The sequence below is a fragment of the Salvia hispanica genome, chromosome 1 (assembly GCF_029641045.1).
Source record: "Salvia hispanica isolate PSC_SH4W2 chromosome 1, Shi_PSC_v1, whole genome shotgun sequence".
Classification (NCBI taxonomy): domain Eukaryota; kingdom Viridiplantae; phylum Streptophyta; class Magnoliopsida; order Lamiales; family Lamiaceae; genus Salvia; species Salvia hispanica.
The window spans coordinates 1,703,668-1,728,488 of record NC_142692.1 but is presented as its reverse complement, the minus strand read 5'-3'; the positions used below and the strand labels follow the sequence as shown (position 1 = coordinate 1,728,488).

The window sequence follows — 24,821 nt, the reverse complement described above, 5'->3', positions numbered from 1 at the left end:
CCTAAAACAAATTGATTCAAATGAAATAAATATAGTAATAAACTAAAATTAATGTTTGTCATTCGTCATTTTCTTCCATATTATTTTTGTGAAAATTTTAATATTAATGCAATTAATGTGGCAATGATTGTTTGACTAGCAAAAGTCCGACAAACCACATTTTATTTGATAAGTAGTTTGTACTTTGTAGGGGTAATTGATTCGTGACATGTGAATTTCTATGCTGACCTCTTCATTTAAATTACCAGATTTTGAAAATCTCTTTAATTAGCAGAGTAACAGATTTTGTGATCTCTTTAATTACGAGAGATTGATGAATCGGTATAATGTGTCAAAACCAGACTGGCTGGAAGTATTTAAGAAAAAAACTTGAATATAGAAGAAACATGTATTTAAGTTGATCTCTTGTTACTTCACATTTTCGAAATGAGAAAACTTACAGTTACACCTTACACGTGAATATCTCCACACAACAGAGTTCACCAGTACATATAAGAGCAAACATATAGAATTTACGAGAAGTTTAAGTTGTTGCGGGCATGAAGGGATGTGCATCTGAGGACGAAGCAGAGGGACTCTTGTAACTGGCTGTCCATGAGTATTCAATATCTGAAAGTGATATGGGCTTAACTTCAATGTCTGTCTCATCCTCAAATTCTTCTTTCAAAGTTGAACAGGACATATGAGATATCCTAAAACTTTCCAATTCAGTTGATACCTCTTTCATTGTTGGTCTCATTTTCCCTTTCAGATTCAAACACCTTTGCGCAAGCCTCGCAACTAAAAGCACCTCTTCCATCCTACCTTGCTCCAAAACTTGAGGATCCAAAATTTTGTCAAGATGTTTTTCTTCCATGCATGTAAGAAATCGTGTCGCTAGGCTTCTATCATCGTCTGTTTTCCCCATTGATATCGCCCTTTGTCCTGTTAGAAGCTCGACAATAACTACTCCAAAACTATAAACATCGCTCTTTTCTGTGAACTGGCTCGACTGAAAATACTCTGGATCTAAATATCCGAACGTCCCTTTAACCATAGTAGTCAAATGAGTCTGATCTACATTAACCGACCTTGAAGTTCCGAAATCCGATACTTTGACTACATATTTTTCATCTAGAAGGATGTTACTAGACTTGATATCTCGATGATAGATAGGCACGGAAGATGCATAATGTAAGTAGGCAAGTGCCCCTGCTATATCTGATGCAATCTTCAAACGCATGCTCCAAGAGATCGGAAATTCATTATTTGGATCGTGAATGAGCTCAAAAAGAGTCCCATTTGGCATGAATTCATAAACAAGGAGAGGAACCTCAGTCTCTAAACAACAGCCGAGCAATTTGACCACATTTCTGTGATTGATCTGCGACAATATCACCACCTCATTTATGAACTGTTCCAGTTGATTCTCCTCGACCAACTTCGATTTCTTGACCGCCACAATCTTACCGTCAGACAACATTCCTTTGTAGACAGTGCCTTGCCCTCCGCGTCCGAGAATCCGACTTTCATTAAAGTAATCAGTGGCGACCTCAAGCTCTTGTGAGGGGAAAACTTTTGTTTTTCCGAGTGCACCTTCATTGGTTTGCTGTTGTAGGAGAAGACCACCATTTCGTTTAAAGAACTTCTCTTTAACCATTTTGTCCTTTCTCTTCTTCAGCATCTTATACAACCCAAAGCACATTAGGAGGAATAGTAGAAACCCTAATGCAGATCCCATACCTAAATGTACAATTTACTTATCAAAACACATCCTTATTGATTTTTCTTTAATGAATGATGATGATGTAATTGTAATGTTACCCGTCATGATTATGGTCTTGGACTTGGATTGTGTGACCTTAATACAGCCAATGCTATCTTTCCTTCCATCACCATAAAATCCACTTGGACACAAACAGCTAACAGAACCAGGAGTATTGATGCAAGTTGAATTTGAATTGCATGGATTTGTTGTATCATCGCCACATTCATCAATATCTACTCGGCCAAAAAGCATCACAAGAAAATGATCAATTTAGACATATTACTACCTTCGTGCACGAAAAATAGTCATGTTTTTTCCACTTTGGTCTTTCCACCAAAATTATTCTTTATCCCTTTATGCTAAGTTTCATGTGCAATAAGGTTGGTTCTGTTTTTCACTAACAGTATTTTAACTACTTTTTCTTTGTGTCTATACGCTACTTGACTAATTTTGCATTAATACTCGTGTTGCATACTACAAGGACTAGTTTCCGTAGACGAAGATAGTAAATTTAACATGTAAAGTTGTAAACATGATTAAACAAAAGATTTATCTTAAATAAGGCTCACATTTGAAGTTGCTATGATTAGACTGATAAACAACTTATAACTACAGTTTCAGAAGTAGAAACAATCATATTATAGCACTGATGTTAGTATTTCACTATTGATATTTTTTCCCATTTCCCTTATCCCTCAAATATTTATGATAATTGACCAAAGTGGAGTCACAAAGATCAGATTAATTCAACAGAACCAAACAATGTGCAAGAATATTTCATCTGTCCCAACTTAGTACTATGTCGGACGACTCGACACAAACTCTAAAGAATACGAGTCTGACTTTTATATAAACCAGTTCAATACAAATAAAATGAATTCAGAGTTAGTGGAATGTGAATACCGACCTTGACATCCTTGTCCGAGATAAGGATTGCCTTGGTATCCTTCCAAGCAGTGGCAAAGGTAGCCTCCACCATTTTCATCAAAATCAACACACCTAGTGTTGGCCTTACAACCAAAAGCATCACCTCTTGTTTGTGCTACATTGCAACTCTCTTTCCCGATCCTCCAATCCAACACCAACACAGGCAGAATGAAATATTCATCTGTGATTGGTGCAGTTGAGTTAGTAAGATATTCCAGTGGGTAAGTAGTCGAATACATCGTCTTCTCCATAACGAAAGCGTAGCTGCAAGGGAATAGTTTCCTACGCCACTGTCCACTTAAATCTGTCAAATTTGCTTCCATGTAAGCTATACCTGTATTGTTTTAATTTGTTAGAGGAATTTTAATCAGATTAGGGTTCTAGTTTTTAGGGTTTTAATCAGATTAGGGTTCTACTTTTTAGGGTTTACCTCTAGAAATGGGGGTCTGGCAACAGCCGCTGCCCGGCATATACCAATCCAAACCGGAAGAAAGCGTGAAGAATTCTGCGCAGGAGCCATAATCGCCGCGATCAGTGAGCGGGTGCACAAGGCGGCGCAGCTGCCGCCTACAAAGCTTGTGTTTTTGGATTTTCCGTAGGCCACCGCCATGTCGTCGCAGCCGAGGGCGGTGAGTACGTTCTGTGTCGACAGTGTGAACTGAGTTGCTGACAAATCAATGATCAAGCTTCGGCTCTCTGACGAATTGTAGCAGGCGAAGGCAAATTTAGGGTAATTAACCCTAATTTGGGTTAGGTTAAGTTCGTTGATTTCAGCGTTGAGAGCAGAGAGGTACGCTTTGGGGGGATTGGTGGAGGCATTGCATCTGATCTCGAACGATGGATCCATGTAGCAATTTGCCCCAATTCCGAATGGAAATGGAATTGATAAATTCCCACATTGGTCCAAGCATCCAGGTTTAGCAACTGGTATTGAATATGCTGATGGATGATGAAGAAGAAGAAAAAAGGTTAATGACTAATATTAGGGTGAACCTGTCCTATAATTACATTCTTATTGTGATTAATATCTATAATTTGGAACAATTGAATTTTTTTGTGAAGTTCGGATTTATTAAACGATATCGGAAAAAATGAAGTTTGAATTTGTTAGCCCACAACGAAAAACTCTCATCACTTATGTATAGTATAATTTTGATGTTTTTCCACTAAAAGACGTCATTTTCTACATGAATAGACGACATCGTCCACATATAATTTTCCGACTACCATGCCATATCAGACACAATTTCACCAACTGAAAATAAATCCAAACTTCACGTCTTTTAAAGTTGGGACACATCATTGACCAAAATTCATGTTTTTTCCGAGAATTTGTTATAGCTTAAGAAAAGAATGAATATCGGTATGTAATACCTTGGCATCCTCCGGGGAGGTAGGCATTGCCCGTGTATCCTTGAAAGCAGCTGCAATAGTATCCATCAACTTCATACATATTACCACAAATACTCCTATCTTTACATGCATAACTAGGATCATTGAGTATCTGCTGACTGCAATTCTTATTCCCAATCCGCCAATCCAGACGCACCACTGGCGCCATTGTCGTCTCCATAAACTCATCAGAGAATGCCTTTGAGTTATTCTGTAGAAACTCCAAGTTATACGAAAATACCGATTGATTTCCACTTCCTAATCTCATCTCCTGGATAAAGGCGTAGCTGCATGGGAAAACCCTACCTTGTACCAGTGCTCCACTTAGGTCAGTTAATTGTGCTCTTAGGAAACTGCTGCCTGCCGGGAAAAAAGTTCATTTAGTCTATAAACCTCGTATCTCGTGTTACAGTTACACGACTGATGTGGAACAAGTTTTTCTACACTAGAGTCAGTAATTTCCATTTTGTATGTTTTAATTAACTTAATTATTTTTATCTCGTTTATCACTTTTCTATACCTTGGTTTGATTTTTTAATCATCAACTTGTGCATAGTTATTTTTTAAAAATATTTAATTTGACTTTTATTGTTTAATGGTTCATTATTAGGGATTGATATATTCAAAGATAGAGTATAATAACTTCATTACAGTATTTGATACCAAAAAATAATATTTAAATACTATCTTGGTCCACCATTTAATGAGCCATTTTGCAAAATAATAGTGACTCTTTCCTTACCAAATAAATAAATAAAGGTTTTATTTAAAAACAAATGAAAAACTTAAATTCATTTTGTAATTTTAATATTACCTCTCCCTCTCCTTTCTAGTTGGTGCTAAATATATAAAGGATAAGTTGTAGTTTTGCTCAAATCTTGATATGTCTTGCAACTTTGATAATCAACACATCATTAATTTTTAACATTTTTTCTCGATTTTACCACAGGTCTAATTTGAGTAAAATTGTATCTAATGTAATATCTGAAAAATTCATCGAGGGCAACAACACACGTGAATTTTATCATTTTTCTCAAAGTGCCACTTTGCAGATAACTCACCTATGCATCAATTTAAAAACATGTGTGCGTCAAATCAACTACGTGTTACAAATATGAAATCAAAATTTTGGTCATGGAAAAATTAGAAGATTGTAAAAATCCATGCTTTTTAGACCGATTTTAAAGTGGCGGCATGAATCTAATACGAATAAAATTTTACTCCCTCCGTCCCCCATTAGGAATAGCACTTTGACCGGGCACGGGTTTTAAGAAATGTAAAGAAAAGTTGGTTGAAAAAGTTAGTGGAATGTGAGATTCACTTTTTTATATTGGTTTTGTAATAAAATGTGAGTGAGTAGAATGTGGGACCTACTACTTACTATTTATGGTAAAAGTGAAGCGTTACTCTTAATGGGGGATGGACCAAAATGGAAATTAGTAGTAACTCTTATTCGGAGACGGAGGGAGTATGATTTTTCAGACAATTTGCCCTAATATAAAATTAACGATTACCTCCGGTAACGGGAGCCCGGCAACAGCCATTACCGAGCACCGACCAAAACCCGTTATCCGGGCAATACCCAACGCCGCCGGTGTGATTCCTCTCGCCGCAAAGCGAGGCGCAGCTGCTCCCCACCGAGCTCCCATTCGGCTGCTCATTCCCCAGCACCATATCGTCGCACCCGATGGCGGTCAGCCAGTTCTCCGACGACAGCGTGTACTGAGTCCCCGACAGATTCACAGCCGCACCGTGCGGCTCATTATACCCAGGCAGGCCGTAGCAAGCGGACGCCAAGAAGTTAGGATACTTGACCCGAACATACGTTTCGTTTATTTCGATCACTTCTTTATCAAGAATTGTGATGTACGCTTTTGGAGGATCCGTGGAGGTGGAAGCTATGCAGCTGATGTTGAAGGACGGGTCGAGGGAGCAATCCGGGCCGACTCCGAATGGATATGGGATGGGTAACTTCCCACACCGGTCCGGACATCCGGGTTTGGCGACTGGACCGGGGGAAATGGATGACGGAAGAAGAAGGAAAATTGAGATGATCATGAAGATTGAAAATAGTTGGAAGGCCATAATTGGGAAATTTGAATTATGGAAGTTAGAATGAGGAAATATGTATATATAGAAAGTAAGAATTTTTAAAGAATATGTTGTCATAAGTAACGTGTTAACATTGATTTGGAATTTAGTAATGTACGAAGTTTAGTTATCAAAAATAGTAAAAATTCAATGAGATATTTGATTAGTATTTACATTGAATTTTTACAATTCAAATACAAAAGCGCATTCATCAGTAAGATTTTAAAAAAAAATCTTCGTAGACTTTTAAGATATATAGAAGGATTGTCATTGGTACTAAATTCTTAGGTTAACAAATATCGGTTTAAACTTGCAGTTATATATATAGGTTTGTGTTAAAATGACAATATTTTTTAAAGTGACAACGTGACACCACGTATCCAACAATATTATAAACGCTACACAACAATAGTATAAACACTATACAACAATCTATAAATTGATGTCTAGCGTATTGGATATTGCTGGCCGAGAAAAAATTATTGTCTAATGTATTGGATATTGTTGTCTAGTGTATTGGATATTGTTGGCCGAGAAAATTTACCCTTGAACATTTTTTATGATTGCCACATGGCAGCTGATTATTCGTCCACGTGTACAAATGATTGACTAGGAATTGTAGTATGGTGTTACTTTAAAGGTGTTGTCATTTTAATGCAATTATATATACATATACTTTTTATGTCCCTAAATTGTTCCACTTCTAAAATTAAGATATTTTACCTTTAGTGCATCATCATCATCATGAGTTCATTTATACAAAAATAAGCATGATTCACACATATTTGAACATTTACAATTAAGTGGAGTATAATATATCTACAACAATTGAATCTAACATTTACTATTATATGGAGTCTTATATATGTGGTGAAAATCAAACTGCCAAAGGGCGAATAAATTTTAAATATACTTAGATATAAGCTGAGAATGATTTTATTATTCAAAATTGTGACGAAATCTACCTATTTTTTGCTTGTACTAATTCTTATTCTTCATGTCCAATACTTTTATACCTAGCTTATTGGTTTCTTAAAAAGTCATCCACATTTCTTGAACAGAATAATGACACTTGCACTTAATTTGGTGCCTAGTATAGAAAAAACAAATTGATTAGAATGAAATAAATATTACTCCAATATACTAATATGAATGCGTGACCACTCATCATTTCCCTAATATTAATACAACTAGTAAACGATTATACTAACAAAAAAAACCGTCAAACCATATTTTATGTTATAGCTAGTTTGTAACTGATTCGTCATATGAATTTCTATGTTAGACCTTTTCATTCTCTATTATTTTTTATTAATAAATGAATATAAATATAAAACTTGTATCAGACTCCAAATTAAAAGCAAAAAATTTATATATTAATTACTTTAAATATAGTACCGCATGGAGGTGAAATCATTACCAATAAACAAAGTGAAAAAATATATCAGTATGCAAAGTGGATTAATTGATCACAAAACATCTTATTTTAAAGAGTTTTATAATACTATTTCAATGTAGGCTTATCTACATAAAAAAGTATCAAACATATAAACAAAATTGGCACTACTGAATCAAACGTAACGAGAGACTTTTCAAGTCAACTTATTTTCATATCATATATGTCACTGTAATACATTCTTTATTTTACTATATCCGATTATCGAATACGTCGAAAGCAATCAATAATTAATCAAAACTTTTCTATTGCTTAGTCGATCAACTCTGCTCTATTAGAAGATTGGTAGAGACCGAATATAAACGAACAAAAATTATTGCAAACAATTAGTTTAAGAAAAAAATTGTCGAAATGGGGAATAGAAAATGAAAAAATTAAAAACGACTTACGTATTTTAATTTAGTCTAACTATGATTTGATACCAGTGAGAATCTAGTTACTATTTTAATTATAGTTTCGTTAATAAATTCAACAGGAGACACTATATATATTATATAGATTACTTTAAAAATAATCAAAAGTCATGTTTGGTTGTAGGATTCTAGGAGGGAAAGTAATTTGATTCCCTAATTATTAAAATTCTAATGTTTGTTCGATTTTTAAAGAAATTAGAAAAGTAATCATATTCCTAAAAATGAGAAAAGTTGAGCAAAAAAATAGGATTTTGATTTCCTAGCCTAACCTAGGTATTCTTTTTTCAAATCTGAGGATTTTAATAGAGACGATAAAATATACGCAAAAAAATTTCTCTCTTCTATTCTATTTATTCGCTTCTTTTCTATTCTTCGTACCTTCACTTTTGATTTGAAGTCCAAATTCTTCGATAACAGTAAGATTTTTTTTCTTCTTATCAAGAAATTTATCATTTATTAGTAAAATTTTGAGCTATTCCATAATTTTGAAAAGAGGTAAAAAAGTAAAAAATTTAACATTATTTACAATTATTTCACGTGCTTTGATTTGGTAAAATCGTATTTAATGTAAGCTGAAATTGAATTAATATCTTCATCTAAATTTTCATATTCATACTTTTCATCAATTTAAGTACTCCCTCCGTTCCCTCATAGTTGAGGCGGAACTTTTCAGCATGGAGTTTAAGAAATGAATGTTGAGTGTGTTAAATAAATAGATAAAAAAGTAAGAAAGAGAAAAAGGTAGAGAGAATAAAGTAAAAAGTGAATAAAGTAGAGAGAATAAAGTAAGAGAGAGTAAAGTAAGAGAGGGGAAAAAATTACTATAAATGGAAATGACTCAACTATGAGGGAACTTCTCGAAATGGAAAAATGACTCAACTATGAAGGAACGGAGGGTTTAACAACGCACTTAACAATTAATGTTAAAATTCATAATTTTTGTTGACTTATTTTTAAATTTGCGGGGCATATAATAAGAATTACTGATTTTTTTCATTAATTTGACGAAATAGTAGCAGTAAATTTTTATTCAAATTCTCACACAAAAGTAGACTATTTTCTGTTCGACAGAATGCGTAAAAGAAAGCAATCCTCCGCCAAATCACCCAAAACAACCGCCAACAGTAGCGGCGGCGCCGGTCAGAGTCCATTTCCGGATCATTCTCGGCCGACCCATGAAGAATGCGTTTCCGTAAGAGATGACCTCTTGTCCCTCCACGGATTTCCCCCAGAATTCTTGAAATATCGCAACCAAAGATTGGAAGCAAAATCTCAACTCAAAAAGGCCAAGCCTTTGGAAGATGAGGGAGAAAAGGATGGAATTGAGAGTGTTTTGGATGGTTTAGTGAAAACCATACTTTCCCAAAACACCACTGAGCTTAATTCTGATAGGGCTTTTGCTTCACTCAAGAAAGCTTTCCCCACTTGGCAACATGTATGGTAGTAGTATATTTAAGTATTCAGCTTTTGCCTCAATTTCAGCAATCTGTGTTAATGAAGTTTCTTGTTTGGATTCAGATGTTTCAGATATGTTCTTGATTTTGGTTTGATATGCTTGTGCTGCTATGAGAATGTGAATGAATTTATCTGTACCTTATGATTCTTGGCCGTTTATTTCTTGCATTTTCTTTTTTAAAGCTTTGATTTTTATTCATGGGATTCTATTTCAGTGACTTGAATAGACATACTGCTTACTAATTTGGGATATCCCATCACAGAATATAGTGTTGTTGGAGTCAGCCTCTCAGGCGTTTATGGCCTGAGAATGCAGTTTTTTGTTGCTATATATTAAAAGGACTTAACTAGTTAAGGCACTTTTTTGGATGTGTTTGTATCCTTCCCCTTATGTGTTTGTATCTGTTGGTTCGTTCCAGTTATTGCTACTGTTTTTCTCAGTGCATTTTGCCTGCTTGTTTTAGGTTCTTGAGGCGGAGTCCAAACATGTCGAGGATGCAATAAGGTGTGGAGGTCTTGCTCCGACAAAGTCTTCATGTATAAAGAACTTGTTGAGTGTGTTGCTTGAGAAAAGAGGGAAATTGTGCATGGAGTATTTGCGAGAGATGTCCATTGAGGAGGTCAAGGCGGAGCTTTCTCTTTTGAAAGGAATTGGTCCCAAAACCGTAAGTATTTCCTTTTCCATATTACATGATTTAACTGAGGGCGAATGCACGTATAGGACGTATGACTGCATTAGTGTTGATATGTCTAATATAGAATCATAGGTCCATGATATGTCTCCTTTTGTATGCATTATTTTCTTACAAGAATCAAATCTTATTGAATTATATACTCCCTTCTTTGTAAGATTTGCTTGCGATGTTAACCAAGTAACAAATGTGCCTATTTTAACTTCATTAAAGCTACATTCAAACCTGTTCATGTATTCCCAGAATATCATTTTGAACGTTTATTTATGCTGGTACTCGACTTACTATCAAGTGGCTTGTAAGTGTAAAAGACCATGATGCAAAAATCTGTTATACAGGGAATGAATGATGTGTAATGAATAAGATATGGTCACATCACACGGTTAAATTAAGAGGGTGTGTTGGTAAGCTTATTTTAGACAACTTATATAAGCTCTCATGTGTTAAAAGATGATTCAAGAGTTTATCTGTTTAGGCGTTTATAAGTTGTTGCAGCTGATTTTCACAGCTCTTTAGGAGCTTGTTTTGCCAAACACTTCTCACGAGCTTATAAGTTAAACCAAACACGTTCTAAATAACATTTACCGCGGTACTAATTAATTGGTTATGTTGCTTATTAGTACTCTTAGAAATTCAATTTGTAGATTGTACTGTAATACAATTATCTGAAAATTTTGGCAGGTCTCGTGTGTCCTGCTGTTTAATTTACAACACGACGATTTCCCAGTGGACACACATGTGAGTACTTCATATATATTCCTTTCCCTTCTTTTTTTTTTATAGCTAGAGAATGCTAAAGAGGTGCTGCTACAGATTTTCCAAATAGCTAAGAGAATGGGTTGGGTGCCAGGTGTTGCCGATGTCAAGACCACATATCTCCATCTCAATCAGCGGATTCCACCCGAACTGAAATTTGATCTCAACTGTCTTCTGTATACTCACGGTAAGGCTTGTCGGAGATGCTCTTATAGGAAAGTAGGCAAGAAAAATAAGGAAGCTGAAAACGGAGACTGTCCTTTATTAGCTTACTCTGAGGAATGTAAAATTGAAGATGAAAGTTCAAATTTGATTTAGTCCATGTTGTCTTTGTTCATCAACTGCTAGTTAAGTTATTTCCTCAAGTAATAGTCTTTATTAACTAGTTGTCAACCTTGAATGGAGGGTTACTATCCTGCTGTTTGTTTGTATATTAGATATCAGAATTTCATAGCAGATGCTGATAACATGCCTCTCTCTCTCTCTCTCTCTCTCCCACACGCACATTTTGGATAAAGTAAAGTGCAAAATTCTGTTTTCCTACTGGTATCGTAGGATACCTTGGCCTACTGTTTAGATACCGTATGAACAGGCCCGGGAAACCCCTGTGTGGCTTCTTCAGTTTCTCGATAAAGAGAAATATGGCCAACCTTGGTTCGAATGTATAGAAAAAGAATTTCTCTTCACCAAACATATGGAAGTTCATCTTGAAGAAATAAGGCGTTGATCTAGTGGCCACTGAAGCCACACAGGGCTATTCTCTTTACTAAACATGTGCGGATCCAATCACGATCCTATAATAAGAACAAGATCTTTCTCGATCAATCCACTTGGCCCTCATTCTTTGAGAATCGGAAATTTATTAAGTTTGAATTTGTTCATCTTAATTTCTTTTTCACTCTCTTTTTGTTATAATCATTTATCTTTCCTTATGTCCCATATGTTTGATCCTGTAGAATTTGTCCATGCTAAAACTGTATTCAAATAAGTTAATTAGTGAAGTGTCCTTGTTATAAAAAGTACTTCTATTCTTATCTTTTCTCAATTATTGTCAACTTAGTTATCCAGTTTTACAACTAGCATTACATTTTTTAATAAAGTTGTGGGATTTATGTTTTAGGGAAAGTAACTGCTTTATGACTTTTTCTTATGATCCTTGACTCACCCTGCACATGTGTGAAGGTCCTACAAGTGACAAGTCAAAATCATGTCAATTTTCAGACATTTATAATGATTATGATGTTACATGTGCCAAATAACCTTTGTGATTCGAATGAGAAAATCCCAGGAAAAAAAACAGTAAGAAATGGCTGCCTATGGAGCTCTAGTTTCTGTAATGCAAATTATAGATCAAATCCAAAGTCATCCTCGTCCTCCTATTCCCCTCCACCAAAGACAGGTTGAATCTCTCACTGCAACAATTCATTCCTTGCAAGCTTTTCTTGAAGGCTATTCTTCCCGTGGTGGCTACACCCAAGAAGAAGACTTATGGGAGAGTCGCATAGCAGAAGCAGCTTACGCTGCTGAAGATGTGATCGAGTCCTATATTGTGGATCAAATTCTTGCTCGATCTACAAACCATAGCTCCACTGAGTTCCATCAAGGTCTTGTTGAATTTTCATATAAGAATTTTACTTTAGTGGACACTATATCTCTCTCTTGTTCACACACACACACAAGTTAGGATGAACTGAAGTGACATATTATCATCTATAGCATTATCAGTCACTTTTGCTTGTTTCTTTTTGAATTGATAACAGGTCTGCAAAGTGTGATGGAAGAAATGGATTCGATCAAGATGGAGGTAATGGAGATTAAAAAGATGAGAGTTAAGGTTCATCTCCACTTCATAAAGTCCCCGGCTAATGTTAGCTTGCCTAGGTCTACGCAGAAGGTCACCATGGTTGGTTTTGATGATTCTTTTTATCAAATGCTGGAGAAGATCATTAGAGGTCGGCTTGATCGCCAAATTATCCCGATCACTGGGATGGGCGGGATAGGCAAGACCACTCTTGCTCGAAATATCTATGTAAGTCCGCTTATCAAAGATCATTTTGATGTCTGTGGGTGGTCTACAATTTCTCAAGAGTATAATGCACGAGAAATTCTCAGAAAAACTCTTGATCAAGTAGATAAGGACGGCAAGGGGAATAGGGGAAATTTGAGAGAAGATGAATTAGGAGAACAGTTGTACAAATATTTAATAGGAAGGAGGTATTTTGTTGTGATGGATGATATGTGGAACATTGAGGCATGGGATAGAGTTAGGAGGTTCTTCCCGGATAATCAAAATGGGAGCCGAATAGTAGTGACTACAAGGCTATCGAACTTGGCTTCTGAGCTTAATTACTCGAACGGTCTTGATATGCAATTTTTGGACCAGGCAACGAGTTGGAACCTATTCTCCAAAATTGTGTTTGGCAAAGAAAATTGTCCACTCGAGTTAGAGAATGTTGGAAAGAAGATTGTGAGAGGTTGTAGAGGCCTTCCACTATCGATTGTTGTGATTGGGGGATTCTTATCAAAGTCTGAACGAACACAAGAAAACTGGGGTTTTATTGAAGAAAATTTAAGTTCAATTGTGAACTTGGAGGACGATGAAACTTGCTTGCAGATTTTATACACGAGTTATAATAATTTGCCGGTTTATATAAAACCTTGTTTTCTTTATATGGGAGTTTTTCCTGAAGATATGGAGATTCAAGTCAGTTTAATCATCCCATTATGGGTTGCTGAGGGATTTTTACAACCAATTCGTGGGAAAAGTTTGGAAGAGTCAGCGGAAGACTATATAGAGGAACTTGTTGATCGAAATCTCCTTTTAGTCATAAATCGCAACCATTATGGAAAACTAAAATCATTCAAAATCCATGATTTGTTGAGGGACGTGTGCTTGAGAGAAGCTCGAAAATTAAAGTTTCTATATGTGTTGGAAGAGCAAAGCGTTCCACAAGGTATAAATTCTCAACGTCGTATTGGAAGCTCGTTTGTGGCATATCCAACTCCACAACTTCTTCAATCTCTGGACCCTTCCACATCACGTGTTCGTTCTTGGATAGGGCAATTTCCCAAGACTTTATCGAATAATTTTCGATTGCTGAGGGTATGTCTTTCTGATGCAATCTTTGCAGAAAAGGGAAGTGAAAATGAAGATGGGTTTTTACTTCGGCTGGTTAACTTGCGGTTTTATCCTGTCGCTGGTAAGGACCATCCGTTCATAAAGATTCCTCGTTCGGTTCATTTTCTCTGGAATTTGCAGACGGTACTTTTGGTCAAAGTTGGCCATGATTTCGTTTTCGAGATTTGGAAGATGCCGCAGCTTAGGCATGTCATGAGCAATCCAAAAAAGCGTAAAGGTGCCTATTATGTCCCCGACCCTCTCAGTCGCGAAGATATGGTGTTGGAAAACCTACAGACGCTTTTGGTAGTAAGCAATCTCAAGTTCGGTGAGGGATTGCTTAGACGAATCCCCAACATTAAAGCGCTCAAGTTATATTACGACGAAAACTTGTTAAGTGGAGGAGATGACTACTGCCTCAACAATCTCTACCGTCTCCAAAAACTCGAGTCTCTTCGCCTTAATTGTTCCGAAGAACACACACTTGTCGGTTTGGTGCGACAAGTGAGCTTCCCGAATTCCCTCAAGAAGTTGACATTGACAAACACCAAGCTCCCGTGGGAAGATATGAAGACGAAGATAGGTTCGTTGCCCCTTCTTCAGATTCTCAGACTGAAAGATTATTCCTTCGTTGGATCTGAGTGGGAAACATTTGAAGACCAATTCTCTAGGCTCAAGTACTTGCTGATTGAAAGTTGTGATCTAGAGTGTTGGATCACAGACAACACCCACTTCCCACGCCTCGTGCACCTTGTTCTCTGCGATTTATCGTTGTTGAAGGAGATTCCTTCGAGCATCGGAGATATACCAACGCTTCAATCTATAAAGTTGGATAGCTGCAGTGATTCTGTCGTGGATTCGGCTCGAAGAATACGAGAGGAGCAAGAGGAACTCGGCAATGAATTCCTTCAACTTCTTATCTACTAAGTATGTCAGTTAAGAGCTCAACTCTTCCTGCCTCTACTTTGTTAAGAGGGTATGCATTTAAGCTCTTGTTAAGAAAAGATATCAAAAGAAAATGGCAAAATAAGAAAGATGGCGCGAATAATACGTGGTTCGATCAAGATTGATCTACGTCTACCGAGAAAATACTAATTAATCCCTCCACGAAAAAATCATCTTGATTTCCTTCTACGACTGATCAAATAAAATGTGTTCAGTTCATCTCATTATAAGCGATTCATATTCTTTTTAGGGTCGTATCGTCTAAAATGAGTAATATTACTTTTCTTTCTATGAATGCCTACATAAAATTCGATCTTACAACCAATTGATGACGAAATTATCATTTTTATTTCGGTTTGGTGTAATAAGGAGGATTCAACACGTGCACCATTTTCCATGTGCATGAAATTATTGGAATTCAAGACAATTAAATTGGGCCTACTCATCAATGAAATCATTAATTCATAAGTGGTGGGTTAGATTTTCGAATTCAGAAGGACATGGCCCAGCCACAGCCCCAGTGCTATTAAATGACAATCCTAGTGTAAAAAGTTTGTAGTACTTTTTTTTTATTTTATATGCATTTATTTACTTTTAATTTAATTTATTTCAATTTATTAATATTTATTCATTCTAATTGTAATTCAATTGGAATGGATGGATGTATATGAGTGTGCTCCCTACACAATATGTATGTGAAGCTTTCACTTAACAATGTGTCATGATAAGTTGAGGCAACAAATAAAAGAGCAATTTTGTCTAGACTAAAATAGTAGCTACCATTTTAAAATTATAAAATAGTTGTAAAAAAGGAGCTGATTGCATGTAAATCACAAGATTCAGTTAAATTCTTAGTTTATTTTATATTTGAATGACCGAAGTTTAAAAATTCACATGTCTCAAGATGATTAATTTTCCAAACAAATGTGATTGAGTTCGTGTGTAACGTGTAAAATTTTTTAGATTTGCATGAATATTGGCACACATTTATATTATAAATATTAAATTTGGTAGAATGGACAGTTGAAATTTTGAGACTACATAATTTTATCATTCAAAGTTTGAAAGCGGACAAACAAATCAAATAAGTGCAAAAACATTTCCAATAATAAATACTACTTCTCTCCTAACTAACTATAGAAAGATACTCAATGAATCGAATTTAGTTATCAATATAACACGTTAAACTTGAAAATACATTAAATTAGTGGCTTCGAACTATATACAATTAAGTATAGTATACTAATAACTACTGGACTCTTTTAGGATGTTTGAAAATGAAAATAAACTAGTCTAGTAGTAGTACTTTAATAAGTCGAAATGAATTTATTTTTATATTTTTGTCTTTTTATTTTTAACGATATGGGAATGTAGTTGTCTGAAAGTGGAAAAATTAGGTGGGCGCACATGGGATGGCTACTGACAGTACTGTCCAACATTTACAGTTCAGTTTCAATGAAGGAATACAATGAAGAATAATAGACTCATCTGCAAAATTACAAAATTAAGAAATTTATTACTAGTAAAGTGTATTAGGGTTATCTAGTTATCACAATTAGAGCACCCGGAACGCAGCCGGTTATGATAATTAGAACATCCAAAACGCAGCCTCAAAAACGATATGTAGAATCCGCGGCGAGCACCCCAAGTATGGTCTGGCAGCAAAAATGCGTGTGTGTCTCCCTCGATCACAATAGCAATGGCGGATGCAGAAAAAAAATATTGGTAGTAACTTATTAAGACTATTATCTTTATTTGTGTCAATTTAGTAAGAGTTGAATGGTTTAAGAAAATTTCAATAAAAATCACAATAGAAAATATTGTGCAAGGGGTTTAAGGCTTACGCCCTTATAAGGTGTGCTCGCCCTTGTAGATGCGCATGTCGACCAGTAAGGTAGTTCGAATAATTTTTTTGTTATTTCTCCTTACAGTGGATGAATAATTATGTAATTTTTTCTGATTGTCAAAATTTTCAATTTTTATTTCAAATATATAGTAATTTTTTAAATTTTATTTATTTATTTCAAATTTAAAAATAACAAATGAAATTAAGAAATAAATAAAAAATAAATGATGGAAGTACAGATTGTAAAGATTTGGCTTTACATCTATTTGAGAAAATATGCCTGACACGTAAAAGTAAAAAAATTATTGCATTTTTGAGGTGAATTGAGATCGGTGAGTGAAACCAAAATGCTACATAGAAAAAAATCTAGGATTCCTAGAGTGTGAAACGAGAAAGTAATAAAGACAAATTCGCAATGGGCCATGTATAAAAATTCCCTAGATTAATATTTTTAATTTATTTAATATAGTGGGGGCGATATTTGTGGCAAATATTTATTTCGAGTTCGAGATAACATCTGAAAATATTAATATATACACTGAGGTTTGTCCACACAAATAGAGCAAAAATTTACTAGTGAATGTGTATTACTTATAATAACACTATATAAGGGTAGGTGAGGTGTAGCAATAGCATAGAAGGCTAATAATAATATACATAGAAATGTAATTTTATAGTACATTTTATATGAAAATTATTTATAATGAACATTGCTAGTATTATTTAATAACTACTTCAATTTTTTGTACTAATAAATTTAACATTTCGTGATGCTAACTACTTTATTTGTCTCATTTTGCTATATAAAGAAATGGAGAAATGAAGTATTATTTCTTAAATAATATTTTCTGATTGCATTTATTTATATTTTTTAAAATTTGTGTCAATCTCAAGTGAGACACCGACGACTAATGTTTTTCAATAAAAGGAAATAGGTGTTACTATCATTTCGTATTGCGAAAGCAAAGTTAAAAGTTTCCAATGTTGAGGAGTCCATGAAATTGTTGCTAAATCTTGTTGTCATGTTGTTATCATTTATGCTTTATGCCACTATCTTCTTTTTACACTTTTCAAATTTTATTTTATTTTATTTTTTGTGGAAGCCAAAGTCAATAACTTGAGTGCTATTTCTTCATAGCATATGATATGTTGATGGTTGTAGGATATAATTAAAGTAACAAAAATAATGAAAGTGTAGTTGTTTTTTTCTTGGAAAATTGGGTATTTTGAAACCAATAATGAGTACTTTAGCAAATTCTCAAAGCTATTATATGGAGTATTATTTCAATTCATAGTTAATAGGACTCTTATGAGTTATGATCATACTCATAGAAAATGTCCATTGAAAGTATTATTTTTTCTATAATATTCTCTCTCAACATAATAAACTAAAATAATACTGTATGAAATGTCGTATTTAAGTGGGACGGAGGGAGTAATAAATTCTTGATTTATGTATTCTTTTATGATATTAGTAAGTATTTAACCTTAAAAGTTAAAACTATATATGAATTGAGATTCTTCAAAACTATATACAAGTGAAAACTTGTTGTAGAAGCATGTCTACACATGCATATCATTATGAGACTAGGTGGAGCTAATTATATACTCCATTAGTAGTCATTATTATTCCTTTATAATTTATTTTACACATTCTTGAATTATTCACCTTCTCAAAGGTGAAATGAATGACGGTGAAGAATATGCCACGTCAAAATTGAAGATTCATGAGTCATAACAAATACATGTGTTCTGTTAATTAGTGATGTACTACTACTATATATGAAGAGAAAAAAGATGATAACATTAATTCTATAAGTGAAAAGTATCCAAAATTATTATTGTACTTCATTTATTAGAGGCGAATCTTCTCTCAATTGTCCTAGTAGTTGGGGAATAAGAAGAAGATACTATCATTAGAAGAAGAAAATTACGATCATGTTTACATAATTAATTAATTAATTAATACTAGTACTTACCAGTTTAACAAAATTAAACTTCTGTAAAATGACTAAATGAATCCTTTAGATTGCATTTATAAAATATAGATTAAATTTTCAGATAAAAAATTGCTCATTTGTGGATAAAGAAATTATAATGGATATATACTACTACTAATTGATAACATTAAAAACATAGACCAAGAGGGATATTTAGTTTTATTATATGCATAATGCCATCCATACTAAATAAGTAAATATATAATCATCATTAAATTAAGTACTGTGTATATAATGTATATAAGAGAGAGAGATTGATGAAATATTAGTACTGTTTTTAGTCTTGAATTATTACAAAATAGTATTCCTCCACTTGTGTGTGTGTGTGAGTGATAGGAAGATGATTATATGTAAGGGGCATGTTAGAGTGCCACCACTCCTTAAAATAACATCATATCACTATTTCTAGTCAATCATTTGTACATGTGGACGAATAATAAGCTGCTATGTTGTAAAAAAAAATTTGGAAAAAGACGGGCAGCAATGTGCTGATCTTTATACAGCAATTTTTCTTGAACAGCAATATCCGACACACTATACAGCAATCTATAGATTGCTGTGTAGTGTTTATAATATTGCTGTGTAGCGTTTATAATATTGCTGTATAAGCGGTGTCACGGTGTCATTTTAAGAGGGGTTGTCATTTTAACACAAACACAAACATTATATACAATCCATTATGTATTAACTAAAATTTGTTATCTCGAACCATTATTTTTGTATATATTACTCCCTATTAATGTTATAATATAGGTTTGCGGAATTGAAATCGGATAAGGAAAATGAGGTGTGATTCCGCATTATTGTACACGAAGTCGTAGAATATAGTTGTAATTTGACAATACTACATTCGTATTAAGCAATGTCCAATCAATAGTTCATAAGCTTAAACATTTGCATGATTGAACTGTCCCAATCAATTGTCACGCAAACTACTTAATTATATTAATTTCAATATATTAATACTATTTTCTGACATTTTAGCCGATCAACGTCGTTTGATACTATGCCCAAAGTCCAATTCAGACAATGACCTCTTCATCCAATAATGTTGCACAATAGTATCGAAAAATCTCTCACCTTTATTTTATCTCTCTCTTTTTTATTGGAAATAAAATAAATTTAAAGAGTCGTGCCACGAAATATTCAGATCCGAGATCTTTAGTTTCAGACATTATCTTTCTACTGTTTAGCCACTCATAAACACCCTTTCACCTTATCCTTAATAAAAAAAGTAGGAGTCAAAGTAGGAAATTCGTGATTTTTCATATTGTGTGGATAAGCTTACGTAAACCCGTCAATTTATAATCATCCAATTCGATATTTTATTTTCAGCATTAGGTGTTGAGGAGGAATGAGAATGGAATAAGACCAATTCACACAGTATAATACTCTCTTCGTTCCATAGTAATAGAGTCATGTTATCATTTTAGTCCGTTCTATAATAGTTGAGTCATTTCTTCTTCTTTTTTTGCAGTAGTAAAAATCAACACATTTCTTCTCACTTAATTTATTCTCTCTTCGTCTTTTTATCTTTTTTATCCCTACTTTATTCTTCTTTATTTAACTCACTTAACATAATTTTTCTTAAATAGACTGAAAAAAAACGCCTAACATATTGGAATATAGTTTTGCTCCTAATATATTTTTAATATTCTTTCTTTTTTACCACTTTGCTCTTTAATGTTGACATAATATCAAATACCCTTAAGTTAATAAATCATAGTCAATGATCAAGTTGAACTCAGCCAACTAGCATATAATTCAATATCCAATAACAAGCATGCTAAGTTTAATTTTTAAAAATGACAATTAATTTTAAACAGTCGGTTTTGCTTAAAAGAAAAGCGCAGATAAAATGTCAAAATATAACTTTTGTAGAAGTTCAAAACTTCAAATGGTGGGCCCTTCAGATGACTGCAAATCTAACACCATTTATGATTATGACTCAAATGTTATAAACATCATTAAAATATTTATTAAAATTAAATAAGCCAAATTAATTTATATGCCTGTTGAATTTTGTTTTATGGTCTATTCAAATGTACAGCTTTTAATACTGATTTCTTTTGTTTGGGCATTTTTGTTTTATGAATTGAGGCAACTTTGTTCAGACAATCATAGAAAATCAGTGTTTAAAATACTTTAGCAATTAAACAAAAAAAAAACCCTACACGTGCGGTCGGGCTTTATTCTCCTTTTATTTTTAATTTATTTTTATTAATTAAATTAAGAATAAATGCACCATATTTTCTGATGTATACTTATAATTTTTGTCATTTTTCAAATACTACTAAAATACAAAATACGTTAAATTTGCGAATGTCGGCGGACTCAATCTATGTTATAAATTTCTCAAGGGAGTCAACGTCAATTACGGAATTCACTCAATTCAGCATCTTTTTTAGCCAGCATTTAACAACTTCATTTTGGCTTCTTTAATTTTTTTGCTTTTTTACCCCATATTATTATTTTATTGAATAACGCCAAGCTATACATATTTTTTTTTGTAAAATACATTTACAAAAATTACTAAGTATATTCGTCTCATATTAATTGATGCATTTCTTTCAAATGCATAATTTAAAATTTAATATTTAAATTGGAGAAAAAATAAAATATGAAAGAGAATAAAATACTCCACTATCCGTCCTAAGCTACCTGCACTTTTCTCAGTTTCGATCCGTCCTGAACTACTTGCAATAAATCTATTTTTAGTAAGAATTAGATCATTTTATTAAAATATTAGTTAATTAAGTGTTTATTTATTACTTTTTTATTATTATTATTATAATTAAAATATTAATTATTCAAATTTTATTTTACGGATTATTTTTCCTTTTACTTGTGGGATTTACACATGAATGCAAAAACTTTAATTTTACTATTTCGGCCGCTTTTTGAAGAGGAATATTTTCACTCTGCCGACAAAATCCAGTTTGGGTAAAATGAGGCTACAAACATGGGTGAAACACAATACGGTCGCCGCGACCCAACACGTGTCTGGTGCTCTGCTCTACCTTACGGCGTGCGTTTGTGGTTACAATGTACACACCCTCTCAACTGTGGGGCCCGCGCTTCGTGTGGTGACTGGCTGTAAATTAGCATCCAATCATTTCTAGGTGAATCCATATTACTACTATTTTAGTTCGATATTAATTGTCACATTTTTTTATCGAAATGTGTTTTAAGAAATATAATGTGGCAGTGTTTTAAATTTTAAGAAATATGATGAAAAATGAGTTGAAGGAATTAGTAACATATGAATCCTGTTTTCATATATTTTTCTGTATCTCATTAGTTGACACATTTTTAATTGGCATGAGATTTCAAAAATATAGTACTAGAAAGTTTATAGTCAGGGGAAGGTGGGTCCAACTTTTATATCAATAAAATGTGAGTGAAATTAGTTTGTGGAATGTCTAGTCCATCACTAAAAGTAGCCGAAAAAGAAAAATAGTGTCAATTAATGAAGGACAGACGGAATATTAATTTTATAATAAAATATGAGTGTGAATGACTTAGAAGAATGTGAGGTCCATTAATAAAGTAAGTACGAAGTGCCAAAAAATAAATGTGACAAGTATTGGCGGACGGACAAAAAAGTAAACCAGTGACAAATATATTACTCCATACATCCCATATAGGAGTCACATTTATTGTGGATACGGATTTAAAAAAAATGTTAAGAATAATGGGTTGGAAAAGTTTGTGGAATATGTGGTTCACTTTTATATACTTATTGGTTTTATAATAGAATATGGGTGAAGTGAGTTAATGGAACGTAAGACTTACTTACTATTTATGAAAAAATAAAATGTGACTCTTAATGGAATGAAACGATATAACAAAATGTGACTTTTATTGTGTAAAATTATGGAGTATAATTAGTAAACTAATACTATTTGTGACTAGTAACCCATTTTGAGTTGTGTTAAGTTGAGGAAAAAAATATTCTTTCTTATTTTATAGAGTATATTTTTTTTCTTGTAACTTTATTACTACGTACTATTTATTTAATTTATTTAATATCGATATTTATTTATCTTTGCTGTCCATCTTAAATTGGAGAAAATTTAATTTAATTAATAGTGTGTAAGAAGTATGATCATTAATAAGATTCATCTCTGTGTTCATTAAATATTCTGTCACTTACTTGTTTCGAGAATTTAATAAAACAAAAACGCAACGCGTATGATGTGTTTCAGGACAAAAAAGGTGTAGTATTTTTTTTTCTCATATTAAGTCAAATGTTTATAGTCAAATATTTCATATGTTTTCTTAAATGATTTCATATTCTAATAATCCCATATTATCATCCAATTAATACCCTCTCCCTCCACTGCAAGTGATCAGTTTCTTTTTGATCATTATTTTGCGAAAATAATAGTAATAAATAGTTAAAGTTAAGTCAAAATAAAATAAGAGAAAAAATAATACTCCCTTCATCCCACTTTAAGAGTCTCATTTGGATTCAGCACGGATTTTAAGAAAGATAATGAAATGTAAATCCTATTTTTATATATTAGTTTTATAATAAAATGTGAGTAAGAAAAAGTTAGTGGAATGTGAGGCCTATTACCATTTATGAAATATTTTAACCGAGACTTCTAAAGTAGGACATCCAAAAATAGTAAACTGTGACTCCTAAAGTGGACGAAGCCACGGAGGGAATATAGAAGAACTTTAATTTACATTATTCTCTCTCTTAATTTACTTTTGCTTCACTTTGACTAGTTATTATTATCATTTTTGTATAACAACATTCGTAAAGACGGTGCTAACTTGTAATGAAATAGAGAGAGTACTAATTACCCAATAAAATTAAGTGTGTACTATTAAATAGTTGACTCTGGTGAATTTAATTTGCAATAGAAGAATATTGTCTACTTTACGAAATCAAGTGAGATACATTATAAATTTGTAGATAAGGAGAAAACTTTTATAAATATTGCATGTATAAATTTTTACAAAAATAGTTTTGTAATGTATGCTCAAACAATATACTTATTAACATATATTGACCTATATTATTACCTTAGAAAAAATAGTAGAGCTTTTAATATATAAAATTGGAGTACAAATTTTGTAGGAGTATTTTTTACAAACTTAAATTTGGTCTCATAAATCATGAATTTATCTCATTCAGTTCCAATTTGAGAAAATTTCATTACAAACCTAAGTTTATTATTTTTGTGACCAACAAAGTTCTGCATAAGTATGTGATTATAGAGATTAATCTCATCATAAACTTGTTCCTAGATGAGTAAAAATAAAATTTACAAAAGGAGAGCGGAAGGAATCAGATACGACGGGTGCACATGGAATCTAAAGTGGAGAAGCAGTGGCGCCACGCTCTAATCATGAGCTGGACACAAAGTGACGGTGGTCCCCAATTCTCAAATACAGCTCACCCTTTTACTCTGTCACCCACTTGTCAATAACTCACTTCCTAAGGCCCTTTTTTGTCATTTCACCCTTTTTAAACCTTTTTTTAATGCTACTATTAACTTTCTTTTTACACCATCTTCATAAATTAACTTAATTTTGCCTAGTACCAAATCAATTACTCCGTTCCGTTACATAGTAGTGGAGACATTTCTTTTCAGTACGGAGATTAAGAAAAAGTTGTGTTAGGTGAGTTAAGTAAATGAAGAATAAAGTAGGAAATGAAAAAGGTAGAGAGAAGAAAGTAAGAGAGAGTAAAGTAGGTGGGAAGAAATGTGTTGACTTTTACCGAAAAAGAAAATGACTCTACTACTATGGAACGTACCAAAATGGCAAAATGATTCTACTGCTATGGAACGGAGGGAGTACAAATTTATGAAAACAAATGTACTTTCTCCGTCCCACTCAAGATGCCACATTCTTGAGTGACACGGTATTTTAGGACGTGTTGTTAAGTGAAATAAAGTAGAGAAGAAAAAATGTAGTTAAATATTTTAACGAGGAGAAATGAGAGAATGTGTTATTTTCAAAATTG

At 33.3% G+C, this 24,821-nt stretch overlaps 3 protein-coding genes across 3 annotated transcripts; 2 read left to right on the top strand and 1 right to left on the bottom strand.

Annotated features, from left to right (window-relative positions):
- Positions 1-434: 434 nt before the first annotated feature.
- Positions 435-6,151, bottom strand: LOC125224433 (wall-associated receptor kinase-like 8). Its single transcript, XM_089063184.1, has 7 exons — positions 5,581-6,151; positions 4,049-4,426; positions 3,215-3,613; positions 3,105-3,179; positions 2,655-3,008; positions 1,804-1,980; positions 435-1,722 (listed from the first exon to the last, which is right to left on the bottom strand). Exons 1-7 carry the CDS (start codon positions 6,149-6,151, stop codon positions 524-526), a joined length of 3,153 nt encoding a protein of 1,050 aa, XP_088919310.1. The 3' UTR covers positions 435-523.
- A 2,893-nt stretch (positions 6,152-9,044) lies between these two features.
- On the top strand, positions 9,045-11,270 carry LOC125198833 (DNA glycosylase superfamily protein). Its single transcript, XM_048097088.2, has 4 exons — positions 9,045-9,461; positions 9,946-10,146; positions 10,855-10,911; positions 10,987-11,270. The coding sequence occupies exons 1-4, from the start codon at positions 9,099-9,101 to the stop codon at positions 11,245-11,247; spliced, it is 882 nt and encodes a 293-aa protein (XP_047953045.2). The 5' UTR covers positions 9,045-9,098; the 3' UTR covers positions 11,248-11,270.
- Positions 11,271-11,538: 268 nt separating this feature from the next.
- LOC148933049 (putative late blight resistance protein homolog R1B-16) lies at positions 11,539-15,281 on the top strand. Its single transcript, XM_089063000.1, has 2 exons — positions 11,539-12,533; positions 12,690-15,281. Exons 1-2 carry the CDS (start codon positions 12,236-12,238, stop codon positions 14,972-14,974), a joined length of 2,583 nt encoding a protein of 860 aa, XP_088919126.1. The 5' UTR covers positions 11,539-12,235; the 3' UTR covers positions 14,975-15,281.
- Positions 15,282-24,821: the final 9,540 nt, after the last annotated feature.

Excerpts from the sequence above, each read along its gene's own strand:
- LOC125224433 (XM_089063184.1), bottom strand. The coding sequence starts at position 6,151 with ATGGCCTTCCAACTATTTTCAATCTTCATGATCATCTCAATTTTCCTT. Across the intron at positions 4,427-5,580 it reads CCGGGCTCCCGTTACCGGAG|GCAGCAGTTTCCTAAGAGCA; the intron begins GTAATCGTTAAT and ends TTTTCCCGGCAG. Across the intron at positions 3,614-4,048 it reads CCTCCCCGGAGGATGCCAAG|CATATTCAATACCAGTTGCT; the intron begins GTATTACATACC and ends ATCATCCATCAG.
- LOC148933049 (XM_089063000.1), top strand. The coding sequence starts at position 12,236 with ATGGCTGCCTATGGAGCTCTAGTTTCTGTAATGCAAATTATAGATCAA. Across the intron at positions 12,534-12,689 it reads CTCCACTGAGTTCCATCAAG|GTCTGCAAAGTGTGATGGAA; the intron begins GTCTTGTTGAAT and ends AATTGATAACAG.
- LOC125198833 (XM_048097088.2), top strand. The coding sequence starts at position 9,099 with ATGCGTAAAAGAAAGCAATCCTCCGCCAAATCACCCAAAACAACCGCC. Across the intron at positions 9,462-9,945 it reads CTTTCCCCACTTGGCAACAT|GTTCTTGAGGCGGAGTCCAA; the intron begins GTATGGTAGTAG and ends TGCTTGTTTTAG. Across the intron at positions 10,147-10,854 it reads AAGGAATTGGTCCCAAAACC|GTCTCGTGTGTCCTGCTGTT; the intron begins GTAAGTATTTCC and ends AAATTTTGGCAG.